A 17,963-nucleotide genomic window follows, 5' to 3' on the forward strand; every position below is an offset into this window, starting at 1 on the left:
CTTTTCTCTACCCCCGCTGTATGGTACGATATCCGGCACGTTTTTTTTTCCTCCGGCTTGTCCGGGATTGTCCGGGCATTAATGACACGTGTCATATCTATTCATTCATCACTTAGTGCTACTTACAGTTCCCATCAACACTACTCTTCTTGATCCGTTTATAGGTGTCCAAATCAAACTTCCACCCCCTTGTCGTCTTCACCATAGGCTCATCGCGTTCGTGGTTTTCCTCAGCAGCCTCCGTCGCAGCTAGCAGATGGAAAAGCGGGTTCTGCAAATAGCTGCCGCGCGTGGTCCATTTCACGTTGTAGACAGCAAAACTCAAGCCCGAATGCTGGTTTGTGGTCTTTTCCGGCGCAACGTTCCATGATCTTGAGTTGATGCCGTGCTGGCAAAAGCCGTGGTATTGCGGTAATGGAGGCAAGAGGAGGATCTCTACGCTTAGATCTCCGTAGACTCCCTCGTCAGCACCACCTGCGCCGTTATTTTGTTCTTCTTCTTCTTCGTCGTCGGAGCTGCAACTCAGCGCACGCTGGAATGAGCGTATGGGCTTGATCAAGTCCACGGTGGGATCCCACAGCGGATTCCAAACCAGCAAGTCAAACTTACCGCCGTTTCCCTCTTCCCCCTCCGCCGCCTCCTCCTCCTCCTCATCAAAGAATCCCAAATGCATCAAGGCGTAAAGTATATCGGAGTCATCGGTGTAGACACCCAGGGCCCCGCCCCAGACCTCTCTTCGATACTGCGGAATCTCATTGCGCAAATCCTGCTTGAAAGTAACAATGTGTCGAAACGGGATAATGATCTCCACCACCGAGTTGACGTACTCGGAACTGAGAGGAGGCAAATACGGAATATACCGCGTCTCCAACTCCAACTCCACCACCGGCATATTTTTGCTCCTTTCGATATACCGCGTTTTCAACTCAGCGAACCGTCGCTGCAAATCGGGCTTGAGGCCATACAACGTTTCCGTTTGTAGCGTCGACCATCGCGTCGTGGGGTTGTATATGATTGAGCCTAGGAACTTGCGGTGCGGGAACATCTCCGCCATTAGCTGTTTGATGGGCTCGGTGTTCAACTTGGGTGTGTGTGGCCTCGTGTTCCTCGTCCTCTTCCTCTTCCTCGTCCTCATCGTCTTTAAACCGGCCTTGTCGTCACTTCGTGGTGTATCCAGAGCTTGTGGCTCCGGCAACGTTCCTCCATCCTGGGCCTGGTCTAAAGGTAGCTGAGCAGGGTGGTGATGGTGGGGGTGGGTGTTAGGCAGCACTCGCGGCTGCAGGTGATGATGGTGGTGATGATGATGGTGATGGTGCGGCATGGTGTGGTGGTGGTGGTTTACAAACTTGTGGTAATGATGATGGTGGCGGTGATGGCTGTGCGGATTCAGGTTCACGTTCAGGTTCACGTTCGCATGGGAGTGGCTAGGCACGGGACTTTCTTGAGGTTGCTGAGACTTTAAACTCGGTAGACTATTACTCCCGTTGTTGTTGCTGCTGCCGTTGGTGGTGGTGTTATATGGTAATGACGAGATGACCGTGACTTGTTTCGACTGCTCGTCTCCCTCCAGCATGGTTCAATTGTTTAAACTTTCACGCGATGAGCTGCCTCTTTGTGGGAGAACAAAAGATGATCTCTAGTACCTAAACCTGCCAGTTGAATTGGATGAAGCTATCAGTATATTTGGGATTTCAACGTTCAATGTTTCCGACAGTGGCCTTGAACAAAGGAGTTTTTTTTGAGTGTATTTGGGTGTTTTATGGGTTGCAGGTGCCCTGGTGCCGCCCGTTTTTCGGAGTTTGATAACTTTGCGGGGCCTCTGTTGTCTCTTTTTTTTTCCTTTTTCCTCAACACTGGCAAACCGAAAATGCCGATTATATTACCAGTTTTGCTACGAAATTGATGTTGCTCGGCTTATGAAGAAGTCAATGGTCAAGTCGTTGAGCTTCATTCCGTTACAGTCTATACAAAACATCTTCAACTACACTCTTTTCATCCTGCGCACTCCAACTTTATAAAGCTGAGAGTTCAACTGGGAGTCCTTCTTCTTATTACTCAACTCCACCACGGTATTCTTGAGAAACCCCTGTAGTTTAGCTAGCGGGAACGACGCCGGGATAAGCTTCACCACGTATTCGACGGACATCTTGTGGCCCTGGGATTGTAGCAACTTGGAAATCTCGTCAATGTTGCGTGAACAGTTGATGAGCAAATCCTCGAGAAGTTTATGGAACAAGCTGCGTCCCGTCGTGATTCCATTGGGTTGGTAATAAATGTTCAAGCAGTACTCAATCGCCTCGTCCAAGTCATTAAGTTGGTTGTAAAGCACATCTATGGCCTTTTCGTGTTCTTGCAATTTCCGGAATACAAAAACGGTGAGCCGGAGAAACTTGTCCTCTGTCGTGGGTATTTCTCGAAGCACGGGCCAAGGGTCAAAAGTGTCGCTCGAGGACAAGAGCTCCCTCAAGCTGTCATAGTACTGGTGTGACTGAGCTGAATCCGCTTTGATTTGTTCCAAGTACAATAAACAAAGCCTTGTTTCGTACCTGCCAAACTGCTTGCTTTTTTTAAACTTTTCAATCAAGTCACTCTTGAACAAGAGCCATTCTAGATACTCAATGGCCAACTCAACGTTTTTCTTGTTCAAATACTGAAGCACCATTGAGTTGTCCAAACTTTCACATTCATAGGAGTCATTCATAAATAAAGCGCGGCTGTTTCCGACATCAGCATCAATGACCCAATCTGCATAGTCCAAAATCAAGTCCAAGTTGTCGTTGGAGAGTTTCAGCAAGTATCGCACGGTTAATCCTGGCCCCCGTACAAAATCATCATAAAGATTATCCTCTTCATTGTTATGCTTCACCGTGACATCTTCTTCTTCATGAGCCAAGTCGTACAACATTTTCAATGCTTCGCGATGTAACGTTCGTCCATAGTAGAAATCCAACAACTCCTTGATATAGTTGGGCTGCTTTAATCGCCTCTGCTGGGTGTGATTATGAATATTACTCATGAGGCATTCATTGACGATTTTGGAATTGCAGCGATTGTTCGGAAGCCGCAATAGTGGGCCCAAAAGCATGGGTCGAACGTAGAAATAGCATAGGAACAACGATGTGTCAATTGTCGTCGACACTACATCCAACTGGTGATCCACCGGCGGATATATGTCCATTGGCTCGAGAGTGACATTTTTCCAATTGATCGAGGACTTGTCTTGAAACAGCAGAAGAATCCGTCTCTGTTCGGTTAAATAAATAATCAAATTGTTGACTGCCTTGATGAACCGCCTGATATTTTGCAGCTTGGCTGTGTTCTTCACGGACACGGGCACTGGCGCGGGCTTGCGAGTGGCGTCGGTTTCATACTCGGACTCAGAAATCGGATTCAGCTCCAAATCCTCCTTGGTGACTTTCTTGACGATATTGTTAGGAGGCGGCGTCTTGTTGCTATTATCGTCCTCATAAATCTTGTAGGTTTTCGGATACAACAAGAGCTCGGCGTTGAGGAAGTTGGGAAACAACGAGAGCACATCATGGTAGGATATCAACCACTCAGAAGCGATATCCACCAAGGACTCGTGGTATTTTGAGTACGAGTCAAACAAACTGACCGCCTTGATGGTGTACAACTCTCGCAACCTCAACTGCTTCAACTTGCCACTGGTGAACAACTCGTTATCTGGTGACGGCTCCAAGTCAGACACAAGATTGATGGCCTTTTCCAACCCAATCAACTTCAAATCGTTGCTGGGGTCTCGCGCATTGCCACTATGGGCCTTGCCCGTGATGTTCAAGTACTGGGCAATCTGCTTTTGGAGCGCAACAATGGTAAACTGGAATACGTCCAGTCCCGATGCCACGCTCAAGACACCATCTTCGACCTGGGCAAATATCTGGTTCGAGTTTATGTAATGCAGGAATTTTTGAATCAAGTCGCCCTTGTGCAAGTCCAAAATTTCAATCAGTTTCGGATACACAACTGCGAGGTACATGGGGGAAATAAATAAAACAACAAGTGGCACCGTGGTTAGTTTCACTGGTGACGCCGAGATCTTGTCGTCATTGTTCTTGTTCAACTGGATAACCGTGGTGTCTCGAATCAAAATCATCATCATACTACTACTACTACTGCTGCTGCCACTGCCACTTTTCTTGCCCGTGGCAAGCGTCCACAACAGCGGTCCCGTGGCCGACAATCCAAAATACTTGAACGAGGCACCTTGGCTTGAAATATCGGCGTCATCGGAGGAGGCAAACGTGGACATCTTGTGCGTCGCCAAATTGATCATAAAGTAGTCGCTCTCGACCCCAACAATGATGTTGTTTTCGTTGTAGACATTGATAGTGCGAACCCGATCCTTGAGCTGCATCTCCTTGGTCATGTTGAACTCCAAGACATTCCGCGACTTGTTGCGTATATGATAGACTAAAACCTTGCGCTTGACGCCAACAAAAAATAGTCGTTTCTCGTCGTGCTCCAAATATAGCGTGGCCGTACATCGCGGCTCGTTGAGATTGAAGATGAGGTTGACGTGGCTGCCGACAATCTCGTAAATTTTCAAAGCAACAGGGCTGATAATCAACACTATCCGTTTCTCGACGGACCCAAACCGAATTGGTAGAAGCTTGATCGTGGTGATGCTGCTGTTGTCCTGCGTCAAATTCTTGAATGTATTCTGCAAGGCATACCCGTGGTTCTCGCCGAATAAGTGTCTCGTGTCCTGGAAAGAGCGGAAAGATCGTAGCGACCGCGAGGACAGCGACTTGACGGTGGCATTCTGCGTGCTCCTGATTGAAAACGCTCGCTCGGAAACAACTTGTTTTGGTTGTTCTGACGAGCTCCAGTCGTACAAGAGGAGGTCCCCCCTGGTCGACCCAATGAACAATTGCTCGCTCGTTTGAAGCAACGACGAGATCTTGCTTCCTGTGCCATGCGCAAACGGGGTCTTGAGCCGAGTCGACGGTTCAATTATGTCTATGTTCATGCCAGGGGCTCCTCCTTTGTTTCGTTTATATCCCTTTATTATGGACGTCAAAATAAAACTCACTCGAGACGATTAAAGGTGGATGGTGAGAAAAAAATATAGAGTGCTACTTTTAAAAACCTCCACTGGCCTCTCCCCATCGCTCTGTCTCTGTCTATAACAACTATATCTACACACGGTAGTAGACACACAGACAGACAGCCCGTCTACTCGTCTACTTGATGAAGTTGATGATTCCCGAGCAATATTTCACAACTTGGTCCATCTTGTTGTTCACCGAGTCGTTGGTCTGCGAGTACTTGGACAAGGCGGAATGGAGATGGTGTTCGTCGTCAAACTGGTGTATCACGTCGCCGTGAACTTTCAAAAAGATGGCGAAAATCGTTTCGATGATTTCAAAGTCCTTGTTTGTTTGCAACCCTGTAACCAAGGCAGTGACAAAGTTGGTCATTTCAGTTAGCGGCGGATGTGAGTTTAGTGAGCGGACTTCCAAGTCTAGTGCCGCTGGAGGCATATTGACCAAGAAGGTTAAAAACTCGTCGTATTGCGCAGTTTCAGCAGCGACTCTCAATAATCTCGTGAATTCGCTTTCAAAATTAGGTGCTGTGCCGTCCTGTGGTTTGAATTGCAAAAGCCTGCTCTTTTCCTCGTCATCTTCTGCCTCCACCCCTGTTTTTGTTTCAGCGACTTTTGCACCTTCAGCAACAGAAGCGCGGTCTCCAACGGCTTCACCAGTCAACCCCAAGAAGAACGGCGCCTTTTCGGGCTTCTTTGGTGCTTCCGTGGGCTTGCTTCTCTGTCTAATAGTGTCCAAATGGAGCAAAGTGCTAAACTTTGTTCTAGGACCCAGCGACATTGTCACCAAGGCAGGGTCGATTTGCTCTGTTGATACAAATTTCCCGACATCAAACTCTTCATCTTCTTGGTCATTCACTTCATCAAAAGCACCTTCTAAAATAGTAGCACCATCTTCACCTGAGGCATTGGGAAGCAAGGCAGTGGAAAACTCTTCTTCTTCGATATGTCGAGTCGAAACGGGTTTGAATTGCGCCCGGTTGGTCCACAACGACACTCCGTTTCCCGAGACATGTGTCGTGGCAATAACGTCCCCGAGAGGTGAAAACTTCACAGATGTTGCCACAATGGGCAAAACAACACCATCGATGCATCCACCAGTGGGCAAGTCCCATGTGCGCAACGTCGAGTCTAGTCCCACAGACACGATCCATCTTCCATCGGGGGAAAAATCCATCCCGGAGATTCTATTCGAGTGGCCATACAACACTCTGACGATTTTATGGGTCGTTACATCAACCACAACAATGGACAAGTCGTCCAAGGCGCACGCAATGAGGTCCGATTGGCTGTGGTACACCATCGAGGTAATGGGGGCATCTAACTGCAACTTGCCCAAGTACTTTGACTTGCCAAAATCGTAAAACCCAATAATTCCATCTAGCCCACAGCTAACCATTTTCTTGTTCATGCCATCAATGGCCATACCGGTGACAGCTTGCTTGTGCAAAAGGTATTTTTTCCTCAAGAGTCCCGATTGTAGATTGTAGACCCCGATTCCACCTAGGGAAGAGCCAACTAACCCGAAATTGCCACATTGCGATATGCATACTGCTTTACACATTCCCTGGTCGATGGTGTTCAACACATATCTACCGACTCTTTTAGTGGACGAGTTCCAAGTTCTTGCAAAAAGTTCGTCCTTGTGACAAGTGAGGATATTCTCCCAGTCACCCGTGCGTGCATCCGATGAAGAAATGGCGGTGATCTCAGGGAATTTCTCCTTCAACGACGCCACGGCACCAGCTTGTCTTTTGCCATCTTTGGATTTCTGCATACGTTGCGAAAACTCTTGAGCCTGTGCATCTTTCCTCAATGAAAATTGCCAAAACGATCTATCTCGTGACGCACTCAACAAGAAATGAGTCTTGTCCTCTTCGGGGAACTGGATCGCTACTGGCGGTGCCGAGTGGCCGCCTCGCGATCTCAAGTGGCGCGGAGGTGCAATGACCGAAGTGTCGGTGGTCGTGAGGCTCGGGTCAAACACGAATTCCTTGAGGTGGTTATCTCCGCCGTTGGTTAGAATGATGGGCTGGCCGTTTAAAAACTGCGCCTTGGACACACCACCGTGGGCTTCCTTGTGTGCGTTTCGCAAGATGTGGACACGAGTGTTTTTGTCCAAGTCATGGAAATACAAGTCTCCATTATTCAAACCAGCCACTAGATGAGGCGACCCGTCGGTTCGAAACGAAAGGGATGTGATTTTGCTCGATGTTTCCGAGCCTGAAGTGACGATTTTTTCCCCCAATACTTGGGCTCGGCGCAAGTTGTACAAATACACATTCCCCGATGAAGTCCCCACGGCAACGACATCGAGAACCGGTGCTGCTTCAATGGTGGATATGCTCTCGTCTCCAAATTGGTGTGGCGGGGACTTGTACAAGACTTTACCTGAACGAACATTGATAATGACGACTGAAGTCGTAGTTGCAACGACAACTTTGTTCAAATATGTCGCTGGATGAATCAAGCCGACGATTTCTCCTTCGACAGACACATTGACTTCTCGAATGACCGAGTATAACTCCGTAGGGTACTTGAGTCCATCCGAGTTTTTTCTAAACACGAACAACTCACCCACGTAAGAAGCTGCAATGAGGTACTCTCCAAAATAGCACAAGTGGGTAATGACACCCGTGGTTTCGCAAACTAGCACATGTTCCAACTTGCCCCTCTTGTAAATGCCAACTTCATTGCCGCTGGCAGCGAAAACATAATGATAATGAGTTGCAAAGCAAGTGATTTTCGACTTGGTTTGCGTTTGAGAAACAAACAACAAGTGCAAAGTCGCCAAGTCGTATATCTGGAACGAGCGGCCAACGGATGTCACTGCGTAAAAAGTTGAACCCAATGTTCCAATTGCAAATGGAGTCGAATCAGTCACGTTGCCCAAGACCCGAAACGGGCTGAAGATTTTCGAAGGTCTCGATGGTTTTGCTTTCAACTGTGGTGCCGGACCGTTGCCATTGGTCTCTACTTTTCTCTTTTTTTCGACAAGTTCAACCATGTCGCTGGTGCGCTGCTATGCTGGTAAAATTTGAGGTCTTGACTGGGGGTTTCTGGGTCCTTACAAAAGAAAGGTGCTCGCGATGATGTGCATCGCAGGATTTGAAAAAAAATCCGGTCTCCCTCACACTCACAATCACATACATACGCAGACGTAGACGCCAAATACGTTTCCTCTGCTCTGCTAGTCCTCCTTCTGCTCTTCACCTCTCTCTCCGCTACAAGAACAATGACTATTGCAGAAAAGAGACCACTTGATGAGACTGAGGGTGCGGGTACCGTCGACAAGAAGCAGAACGCCGCCCCTTATGTAAAGGGCATGGCTGCAATCAAGCCCGAATATTTAGCACCCGTGGCAGCGAGGGAATCCCCCGTGGTTGAAGATTACAACGATGACGAAGCAGAAGGAGGCGATAGAGAACAACAGGAAGAGCCCAAGAATGGACGTCGAGGACCCAAGGGCAAGAAAAACCGGGGCCAGAATAAGAACCGTGATTTGAGGCAAAAGAAAGACACTGTGAAACTATGCGTTTCCATGATTGACCCCGACGACAGCGAGACTGGCTGCGTGGCAGGAGGAGCTGAACATTGCAAATTCTCCCACGATTTGCAAGAGTTTTTGAACGCCAAGTCCGAAGATATCGACGGCGTGTGTCCCGTTTTTGAAGCCTTGGGATACTGCCCCACCGGTATGAAATGCAGATGGTTGAAATCTCACTTCAATAGGGAAACAAACAAGCTCGTTAAGGATTTGGAGAAACTAGCCATTGCCAAGAAGGAAAACTTCGAAGTCAACAAGATTGACCGAGATAGCAAGATTGCCTTGCAGCGGAAAAAGTTCAGTTTCGACATTTCAGCTCCGGTGATTGAGTACCTTGAATCGAAAATCCAAAAGGACGATGATCCACACCGCGAAACGAGAAAAGAGAACGAAGCTGCGTTTGTTGAGCAACCATACAAGATTGCCGAGAAGAAGAAAATCGATCTACGCGGCGCCAAGATTGTTTCGCCGTTGACCACGGTGGGTAACCTCCCCTACCGTCGACTCATGAAATCCTTGGGAGCCGACGTGACCTATTCCGAAATGGCACTTTCCAAGCCATTGATGGAAGGCCATCAACCAGAGTGGGCACTTCCGAAAGCTCACATTTCAGAGTACCCGGGTTTCGGCGTGCAAATAGCTAGCTCGAGACATTGGGCCGCGGCAAAAGCCAGCGAAGCACTCTACAAGACATGCCCCTATATCAGCGAATTGAACCTCAACTGCGGCTGCCCCATTGACTTACTATTCAAGCAGGGTCAAGGCTCGGCGTTGTTGGACCAGCCTCCACGACTTGTGCGTATCGTGAAGGCGATGAATGCCTCATCGGGGGATATACCAGTAACCATCAAGATCCGCACGGGTGTCAAGGAAAACAAAAACACTGCTGTCAACTTGGTTGAGCGTGTTTTGTCCGAGACTCAAGTTGCCGCAATCACGTTGCATGGGAGATCGAGACAGCAGCGGTACACCAAGGAGGCCGATTGGGAGTACATTGGACAAGTGGGTAAAGTCGTCCAAGCGTGGAACGACAAGAGAGACGAAGATAAAGACGGCAGAGACACCAATCCCATTTGGTTTGTTGGCAATGGTGACGTTTACAGCCACGTTGATTGGTACAACGGCACAAACACCGAGGGTGTAGACTCGGTGATGGTGGCACGCGGTGCGTTGATTAAGCCATGGATATTTGAAGAAGTTGAAGCTCAGCAATACTTGGACAAGTCCTCAAGCGAGCGATTAGCAATGTTGGAGAAATTCGCCAAGTTTGCCATTGAGCATTGGGGGTCGGACGAGTATGGAGTCGGTAATGCCCGCAGGTTCATGTGTGAATTCCTCAGTTTCACCCACCGGTATATCCCCGTGGGGATTTTAGAGAGATTGCCGCCTAAGTTGAACGAGAGACCTCCGAAATGGATCGGCCGTAACGACTTGGAGACGTTGCTTGCGTCGTCGGATTACAAGGACTGGATCAAGATCACGGAGATGTTCCTTGGTAAGGCCAACGACGAGTTCCGGTTTGTGCCAAAGCACAAGAGCAGCGCCTATGAGAACGATAGAGATGAAAAATAGACCAAAAAAGACAGAGTGATACAATTAGAAAAACGAAGTCAACCCAAACCTATATTTTTTTGCATAGACTCAAATGATGAAAAAGTTGGAACTCAAACAAATCTCTTGGGGAGGTGCCTTTCCATTCTTCTTCTCTTTATATTCTGTTCCGCAACTCGCTAACCTCTTCCTCAACCACACCACCCGTAGCGAGTGGCGCAGTTTTCTTGACATCAGTAACATCATCGTAATCCTTGTCCAAGCTCCTAGCCTGGCCCTTCAAGATCTCCAACTCGGCGTCCTTTTCCGCCAACTTGTTCTTCAACTGCGTGATATCTTCACTCTCAACATCGCCGCTCGTGTGCAGCTCCAACTTTTGCCCCTTTTGCAACTCGTCAACCTTATCCTTCGTAGTAATCAACTCAACCACCAAATTGTAAGTTCTTGTCAAGATCAAAGTCAAGAACAACGTGAAGCCGCAAAGGTACATGTTTCTCTGCGCGTAGAACCTGCGCGCTTGGATCTCGGAACGATCATTCATCACCGAAGAACCCGGATGAGCCGTGGTGCTCGAGTGCAACTCGGACGTCACGGCGTAGACTCGGTTGACGGAGTCAATGAATAAGACAAAGACAAAGCCCAATATGCACTTCAATGCGATTTGAAACTGCTCGTTTTTAAACGGCGCGGACACTGTTGTCAAGATTGTTCTTCTTATCTTTCTGGGGTAGGGCAAGGAAAGGATGCCGAAGAAGGCCATTTCGATGACCAAGAGGCCAAACACCAAGTTGTAATATAATGCCATTGTGTTTTCTTGGGGGGTTTATAAAAGTTCAATTGAGTCGATTCAATGGAGAATAAAGATGGAAAGTACCAAGAAGGAGGTGGCGGTAGACAATAAAGACGGAGACGGTGGCGGCGGGAATCTCAAGGGTATTTAAACGTATCGTGAACCTTAGTTTCCCACCACTGCTGGTGTAAGAACTGGCACATTCCATTCGGAGAGTTGCCTAATTGGGGGTGCGAGCCGCAGCAACTCAAATCTCCCCCTTAGCTCTGTTGTTGGTCTATGATTGCTGCCGCCCTCCCGCGCCCCCTTCCTTGCCTCTGAAAAAGATGTCGATTCATTGGGGGAGCAAGCAACTGGAGAAATGATATACGTCATCGAGGGTTGTGTTTTATTTCGGATGAGGCGAGCAGGGGGGGTAGGCCGAGGGAGATTTTTCACCAACTCATTTGCTTAAGGACAAGAATTTCAAGATATTTTTGGTCTCAGACTTGCTCGAGTTGAGTCCAGGCGCGTTGCCATTTTAATTTTTACTTGGTTTACTTGGTTTACTTGGTTTACTTGGTTTACTTGGTTTACTCGAGGGGGGGGAAGGGAAGTTAAGAATGCATTTCTCTATTAAAGATCGTGTGAGTAGTAGAAGTAGTAGAAGTAGAAGTTGGTCTATACAGGCAACAGGTATCAAGCACCCATCGACACTTTCAAGGTAAATGTAATCAAAAAAGGCAAAGTCAACCACAATATGGAATACTGCCAGATCAAACACATGGCAAGACAATCCATCTGCAAATGCTCCTCGCTGTTTGGGTCGGTGTAAAAAGCCGTGAAATAAACGAGCACAGTCGCATTGGGCAATCCAAACTCCAACACGCTAACAAACCTCAACAATCGGTCTGAGCCGTACCACCCGCCATTGTTCATCCCCGTGGTTACACCCACGCCAAATATCGGGAGGAGGATGAGTCGTAGTGCCGTGACGCACAAGGCGACTTTCCAAAACCCCGGTGCCATTTTCTTGACTTGCAACCGCGATAACGTGGCGCCCAACAACAAGAGCCCCAACGGCACCGAGGCGGCGCCAACGTAACTGGTCAAGTCTATCACGAACGAAAGCGGCGGTTGTTCATCTGGCGCGTTGGGCATGGAAAATGTAGTTGGCACGAATAATGCCTTGAGCGGCGGCGACATGGCCACGGCAATGGAAACGAAAAGGGCAATGGAGTTGGGCTGGAGTAGGTTAGTCCACATTGCTCTGGCATATCTTTTAATTTTGGATTTCTTTTGATCAATCTCGGGTTCGTTTTGCAGGGTTTTAGAGCGTTCAATCTCGAGGGTGCGCAACTGATCAAACTCGGAGTATTCATTGATGACATCCTCGACGTTTTCAGGTGGTTGGCTTCGAAGATCGGAGATGCGCGAGCTGATCAAGTTGAGGGCATTTTCCGCCGAGCTGACTGAGGCTCTGCGTCGGCGTGACACGGGGGTTAGTGTTCGATGAACTTTGCTGGTGGTGGTGGTGGTGGTGGCGATGCTGAAGCTGCCACCGTTGCTTGCGCTTCTGTTCATGTTTACGTTCATGTTTGTGGTTGGTTCTAGTGGTGGTTCTCCTTCTTTTTCTCGTCGACTGGCTTCATTGCGCAGCTTTCTGCTATGTTTTTTTAAAAATTGGTCATGTTGGTAATCTTCATCTTGCGATGCATGGGGTCTTTGGTTGATGCTCTTTTCGCTAGATATCGACTCACTATCAGTCGTCAATGCCTCGGAACGTCTTGAGCTGCCACGAGTCAACATCTGCATCTGCAGTCCCGTGTTCTCCTCGCGAGATTTGTTATTGTTGTTATTTTCGTCGTTATCATCCGACGAGGAAGAAGTCAAGTTCTTTTCCAAATCGTCAGCTCCAGCTCCAGCTCCAGCTGCAGCTCCAGCTGCAGCCTCTGCTTCGCCCTTGATTTCATCGCGAAAGTCCCACTCCACCAATCGAAACAACCCAAACGTAAACTGGGTCATCACCATTGCCATTAAAAAGATGCAGATATACGCAACGCCCTTGCTTCCCTCCTCGCTGGTGAATATTGTCCCCTTGGAGAAGGTTTGAATGTAAGCAATTGGCAAATCCGAGATGTTGGGAAATATGCCAACTGAAAGCAACCCACCGAGCCATCTCTTGGGGGAGCGGGTCACCAAATGTATCACATACGCCATGATGCCTCCGCTGGAAAATAACAAGATGGCAGTAAACGCCAAAATGCCGATGCTCTTGATATCGGACGATTTCAAATAGGACACCATGTTGGTGAAGATCAAACACGGCATTATCGCCGACACCACCGCATCTGAAATGTCTCGACAAGTGGTCACCGGTAAAATGTTTTTTTTCGCCAAAAGATAACCCATGCCGATGATAAAGTAGATTTTGAAAATCGGCTTTACCGCCGAGTAAATGACCAAGCCGAGGGATACCTCGTCCGATGTTTCAGACATCTTGCAATTGGCAAACGAAAGTTTTTGTTAAAAAAAAGGGCAGCCTCTTGTGTCTCGATGCAAAGAACAAAGAATCAAACAAAAGACCTGTGGGAAAAATGTGGGCTCGGATGTGTAGTGAAGATATTTCCAACCAGTTGATGAATTTTTCTATTTTTCTATGTTTGGCCCGTGAGTATCGTGGTGGTAAAGCATGCAAACTTTATGCCTTCATCTGATAAGCCGTCTAGTGGTGAATCAAATACAAGGCATGCAATGGGTCACGGTCAAGCAGGCAAAGTGGCGATATCTCTGGGTTTTTATATAGCCATCGAAGAATAACAGTAGTAGGAGCTGCGCAATATCAAAGCAAAGCGGATTTGCAGCGGAAAGGAAAAAGAGAAAATTCTTGTTGCAGAACACAAGAGGTGGGTTTATTGAAGCGGCGTTTCTTTGACCAAAAGCCGTGGGTAGCCGGCTTTTAACACCACGGTGTAGCCTCAGTAGTGTATTTGCGAGAGAGACAATGCCGTGCAAACAGTCTACTAACACGAGGCCCTTGTTCAACTCCTTTAGTTCTCTTTGACTAGCCTCTACTTCGTGGGCAGATCTACGGCCATCGCAGATTGGGTGTTGGGGGAGAAGAAGCGTGTGGAGGCTATCGAAAAATTAGCAGCCTCGCACGACTCCCACGTGACCGCCGCAAGACAAGACACCGGAAGCCTATCGGTGGCCCCCCTGGAGATACCCGTATTCTTTGCTTAAGGAGTCTAGCTTGTATGGGATCCGAGGGTAAGCCAAGAATGGCCAAAGAGCCAAAGAGCCAAAAGCTTTTTTGCAACAATAAGAACTTGTAATCGCACCCTGCTTGGCAGAGAAGCAGATCTAAAGTATACCTACGGCGCTATAGAACAACCACCCTCAAGCAGGAGAAAACAATAGACGCATCGGCCAAGCGGACGTCGGCGGACTTGGCCTTAGACTTGGAGTTGGAACTGGATCAGATCACTGACGGGCGCTAATTCCCCGTCATATTTGAGTCTATAGTCTCTGCGTATATCCCTGGCTATTTCTGTCAAAGTTGAGTGCATTTGTCCAACAAAGGTACCTCTTCGTAAATCCCCCATTTCTTCTCTGTGGGGGGAATTGGGGGCGAGCGTCTCTTGGTTTAGCCTGTCGCGGAAATTCACAGATCCGACATGACATTGAGCAAGTTAGGGGGCTGCCGATTCACAGCCCCCGTAATACCCTGGACACATCATCATTGGTATAAGTTTGGAATAACACGGTTAGGAGAGATTGCACATTTACAGTGATTCTGCAATGTGGTTGTTATTTTTAAACATTTAAAATTTATCAAGGTATTACCAGTTCTATACACATCTCAAATGCCTCAAATCAAACATCTAAACCGCATGAAAAGTATAACTATAAGCATGACACATTTCTTGGAAACAGCATAGAAATCACGGGCCCGCCAAATCTCAAGCGCAACCACTGGGGTCAGCCATTCTTCGCGCGTTTTCTAACGTCCAACTTCAACATAGCAAGCACCCAATACATGCAGCAGCGAGTCATAGTGAGCAGCAATAGTCAATATATCGTCAATTTGGACAATCAGGGCCGTTTCCAAATCGTCCAACATGGACCGCAACTCCTCATCTTCGAAATCTAAATCCAGATCCAGTTCGAGATCCAAGTCAATCTCGCTGTTTACGCTGTTTACGCTATTTTGTTTGAAACCCAGCACAAGTTCCCGATTATGGGCTGAACTGTTATTGCTGCTGCTGCTGCTGCTGCTGCTTCTCCGCACATCAAACTCATTTTGCTGTTCTTGTTGTTCATTCTGTGCTGGTTGGCCGCGATTCGAAAACACCGAAGTTGTATCTGATCTAGAAGACAAATTAGCCTCAGTGTGGTCATCATTGGATCTAGACTCGCCATCATCATCGTCAATCTCAAACGAGGTGCGCGTCTCGTACGACGTGGGTGATGGCGGCAACATTGCCTCAACGGGCTCTTCTTCACGGTGCTTATTCTTCTTACTGCTCAAGCTCTTGAAAATCAAACTAGCAAATCTCCTGGGGTTAACCCCGCTGAATTGCGATTTGAAGCTGCTTGTTGCCGACGTGGTGCTATAGATTGACGGGGCCAGACTATTGCTATTCTGCCAGAGGTCGAGCATCCTAGCTGGTGATCTCTTGGAGGTAGCGCCACCACCATAACTACCGCCATTATTCATCTCCAAGTGATGTAGTGAAAACGTCGATGTGGAAGTAGTAGAATTGCTGCGTTTACGCTCGAGCCTCACGGGTTCAAAGTCATAAACTGCCCCAGTGCCACCTAGTCTATTATTCCCTCTAGTTTTCTTCGATCTAATCATCATTTTAAATAGCTCGTCTTCTTCCTTGTGGCAATGAAACGCACGAGTCAGCGGTTCAAACGAGGCACTCTCTGTTGCAAAATACTCCAATGACGATGAATATATAAGATAATCCTGGTATTCACGCGGATCTAGTGACAATGACATGCAAATATGATTTTTTCTTTTCTTCCTTGTTGTAAAGGTTCTTTGAAAGGTGAATGTATAGGGGGGATATTTTCGGGGAAACAATTACCAAATCAACCTTGAGGGGAGGGGGTTCAAATCACCAAAAAATAAAAAAAAAAAAAAAAGACTGCAAAAGAAAATTCAGAGCTGTCTGTTGTAATCAGAAAGTTGAGCGTTGTATCCTTTGCAAACAGCGAAAAATACAACTTTCCAAAACTGACTGGTGACTCAAATAGATATATCCTCTCGCTTCTTTTTCTTTCGTTTCTTGGACTTGAGGGTGATTGGGTTCCTCAGATGACACTGCTCCTTGCTTTTAAGCTTAAAACTCTAAAAACAGAACCAAAAAAACGAGACTCGAACTTTATCCAAATGGGGTATGAAGGGAGGGGGGTTTTACTGCGTAAGTGAATGTGTAGGTGTATGGGTATGGGTATGGGTATGAGCAGTGGATGCAATGATGTCACAGCCGGGTATTCTACTAGAAAGGGGGTGGAGGATAAAGGGGGTAAAGAAAGTTCCAGTGCGTAAGTGGCGGTGACAGTGACAGTGACAGTGGCAGTCGTGAGGATGAAGTTGGCCGCACCCGTGGGTATGTACGTATGGAATGAATAAATAAGTGGACAGCTTCGACTTTACTCTAAACGGTGAAAGCACTCCATCTATGTAGATATATACCACATACACATACACCCACCGGTGGTCAAAATAGGAAATTTCCACTCTTTAATATACCCATCCATTTTGACACCAGATGCTGAAAAATAAAAAAACGAACAAATAAAAAAAAAATTTTTGTGGGCTCAAACCACAAGATGGTTATAAGCTTAGATTTCCCCAATAGACGAACTCGTATACAATAGGAACTTTTTCATCTAAGCCATGGTTAGCTCGTTACCAGCTGACTTGCAGCTTCAATGGCGTCGTTTCTTGTAGGTTCCTCAGTGTGGAAATGCACCCGAAGTGTGTCGTGCGCTGCACAAGTTGCAAATTCTTATCTATAATTCCCACAGTTACACAAAACCAACTTTGCTTTTCAACACTCTTTTGCTTCCAACTGCCCTCAACGCGGAGCCCTCGATGAGCCTACGAGATGAAAAGCCTAAAAAAAATTAACGTTAACAGAAGGGTACAGCTTACAGCGCATAGTAAGCCCGTCACAATCCTGTAAGACAATGTAGGAGGCGATGGCTCCCGTGAGCTCTTCCTTATTGTAAAATTGTGAAAATTAAAGAGAAAAAAAATGGCGTGGCGCTGAGAGATTCAGAGCTGGAGAATTTCTTGTTTCATCGAAATCACCAGCACAACAAAACCACACACTGACATCACGAGCAGCTCCCGTGCTCATACAACCATGACAACCGAAACCCTTGTTGATGCTCTCGACTATCCAAGTAAAAAGATCGGGTGAAGCTCCCTCTCCTGAGCTCCTTCCCTGTGCGCTTGCTGGCAAACCCACGCAGATGGCTACTGTCTTGCAGAACAAGGAACCGCATGAGGCGAACGACTTGCATGAATCGCCTTATTCGGTAATCTAATTGAACCAGAAAAACAAAATAACCCATCCTGTTCTCTTTTCTTCTTCCTGTTCCTCTAGAAGTCAGGCGAAATCCCGCAGATTGTTACAATCCAAAAGACAAAGAAACAACAAATCCTACGTTTTATCTGCGTGTAAACAAAATCCGCTCCATACTCAAACTCAGTCGGATGGGCTGATTGAGACTGCAACAAGAATAACACCTGAGAAAAAAAAAAAAAAAAGAAAGAAAGAAACGTCGTGATCCTTGGTAGGCTCAGTTAGCCGGTGGGTTGTTCCACTCTGGATAATATTAAATTTTTCTGTTTTTGAGAGGAAACGTTACACTCTTGCAAAGAAAAAGATCGATTTCTGGGGTGATGGTTGATGCCCATTGCGATCTCCCGGTGGGTTTCACAAGTGGGAATTTTTCAATCTATACGCAAAAGTACGCCGTCCTGCGCCCCACACTCCATGCGCGCATCT

General features: G+C 47.2%; 7 protein-coding genes across 7 annotated transcripts; 1 reads left to right on the forward strand and 6 right to left on the reverse strand. All coding sequences in view use genetic code 12, as the record gives it.

The window, feature by feature from the left end:
* Positions 1–118: 118 nt before the first annotated feature.
* On the reverse strand, positions 119–1,573 carry LODBEIA_P03570 (uncharacterized protein; the record flags this gene model as incomplete). The annotated part of the gene is made up of 1 exon (XM_066973694.1): positions 119–1,573. The coding sequence occupies one exon, from the start codon at positions 1,571–1,573 to the stop codon at positions 119–121; it is 1,455 nt and encodes a 484-aa protein (XP_066827295.1).
* Positions 1,574–1,981: 408 nt separating this feature from the next.
* Positions 1,982–4,990, reverse strand: LODBEIA_P03580 (uncharacterized protein; the record flags this gene model as incomplete). The annotated part of the gene is made up of 1 exon (XM_066973705.1): positions 1,982–4,990. The coding sequence occupies one exon, from the start codon at positions 4,988–4,990 to the stop codon at positions 1,982–1,984; it is 3,009 nt and encodes a 1,002-aa protein (XP_066827296.1).
* A 214-nt stretch (positions 4,991–5,204) lies between these two features.
* On the reverse strand, positions 5,205–8,072 carry LODBEIA_P03590 (uncharacterized protein; the record flags this gene model as incomplete). The annotated part of the gene is made up of 1 exon (XM_066973716.1): positions 5,205–8,072. The coding sequence occupies one exon, from the start codon at positions 8,070–8,072 to the stop codon at positions 5,205–5,207; it is 2,868 nt and encodes a 955-aa protein (XP_066827297.1).
* A 228-nt stretch (positions 8,073–8,300) lies between these two features.
* Positions 8,301–10,184, forward strand: LODBEIA_P03600 (uncharacterized protein; the record flags this gene model as incomplete). The annotated part of the gene is made up of 1 exon (XM_066973728.1): positions 8,301–10,184. One exon carries the CDS (start codon positions 8,301–8,303, stop codon positions 10,182–10,184), a length of 1,884 nt encoding a protein of 627 aa, XP_066827298.1.
* Positions 10,185–10,320: 136 nt separating this feature from the next.
* Positions 10,321–10,968, reverse strand: LODBEIA_P03610 (uncharacterized protein; the record flags this gene model as incomplete). Its single annotated transcript, XM_066973739.1, has 1 exon — positions 10,321–10,968. The coding sequence occupies one exon, from the start codon at positions 10,966–10,968 to the stop codon at positions 10,321–10,323; it is 648 nt and encodes a 215-aa protein (XP_066827299.1).
* Positions 10,969–11,631: 663 nt separating this feature from the next.
* On the reverse strand, positions 11,632–13,431 carry LODBEIA_P03620 (uncharacterized protein; the record flags this gene model as incomplete). Its single annotated transcript, XM_066973750.1, has 1 exon — positions 11,632–13,431. One exon carries the CDS (start codon positions 13,429–13,431, stop codon positions 11,632–11,634), a length of 1,800 nt encoding a protein of 599 aa, XP_066827300.1.
* Positions 13,432–14,935: 1,504 nt separating this feature from the next.
* Positions 14,936–15,940, reverse strand: LODBEIA_P03630 (uncharacterized protein; the record flags this gene model as incomplete). Its single annotated transcript, XM_066973761.1, has 1 exon — positions 14,936–15,940. One exon carries the CDS (start codon positions 15,938–15,940, stop codon positions 14,936–14,938), a length of 1,005 nt encoding a protein of 334 aa, XP_066827301.1.
* Between the last annotated feature and the right edge of the window lie 2,023 nt (positions 15,941–17,963).

The sequence above is a fragment of the Lodderomyces beijingensis genome (assembly GCF_963989305.1).
Source record: "Lodderomyces beijingensis strain CBS 14171 genome assembly, chromosome: 1".
In the NCBI taxonomy this organism is placed as follows: domain Eukaryota; kingdom Fungi; phylum Ascomycota; class Pichiomycetes; order Serinales; family Debaryomycetaceae; genus Lodderomyces; species Lodderomyces beijingensis.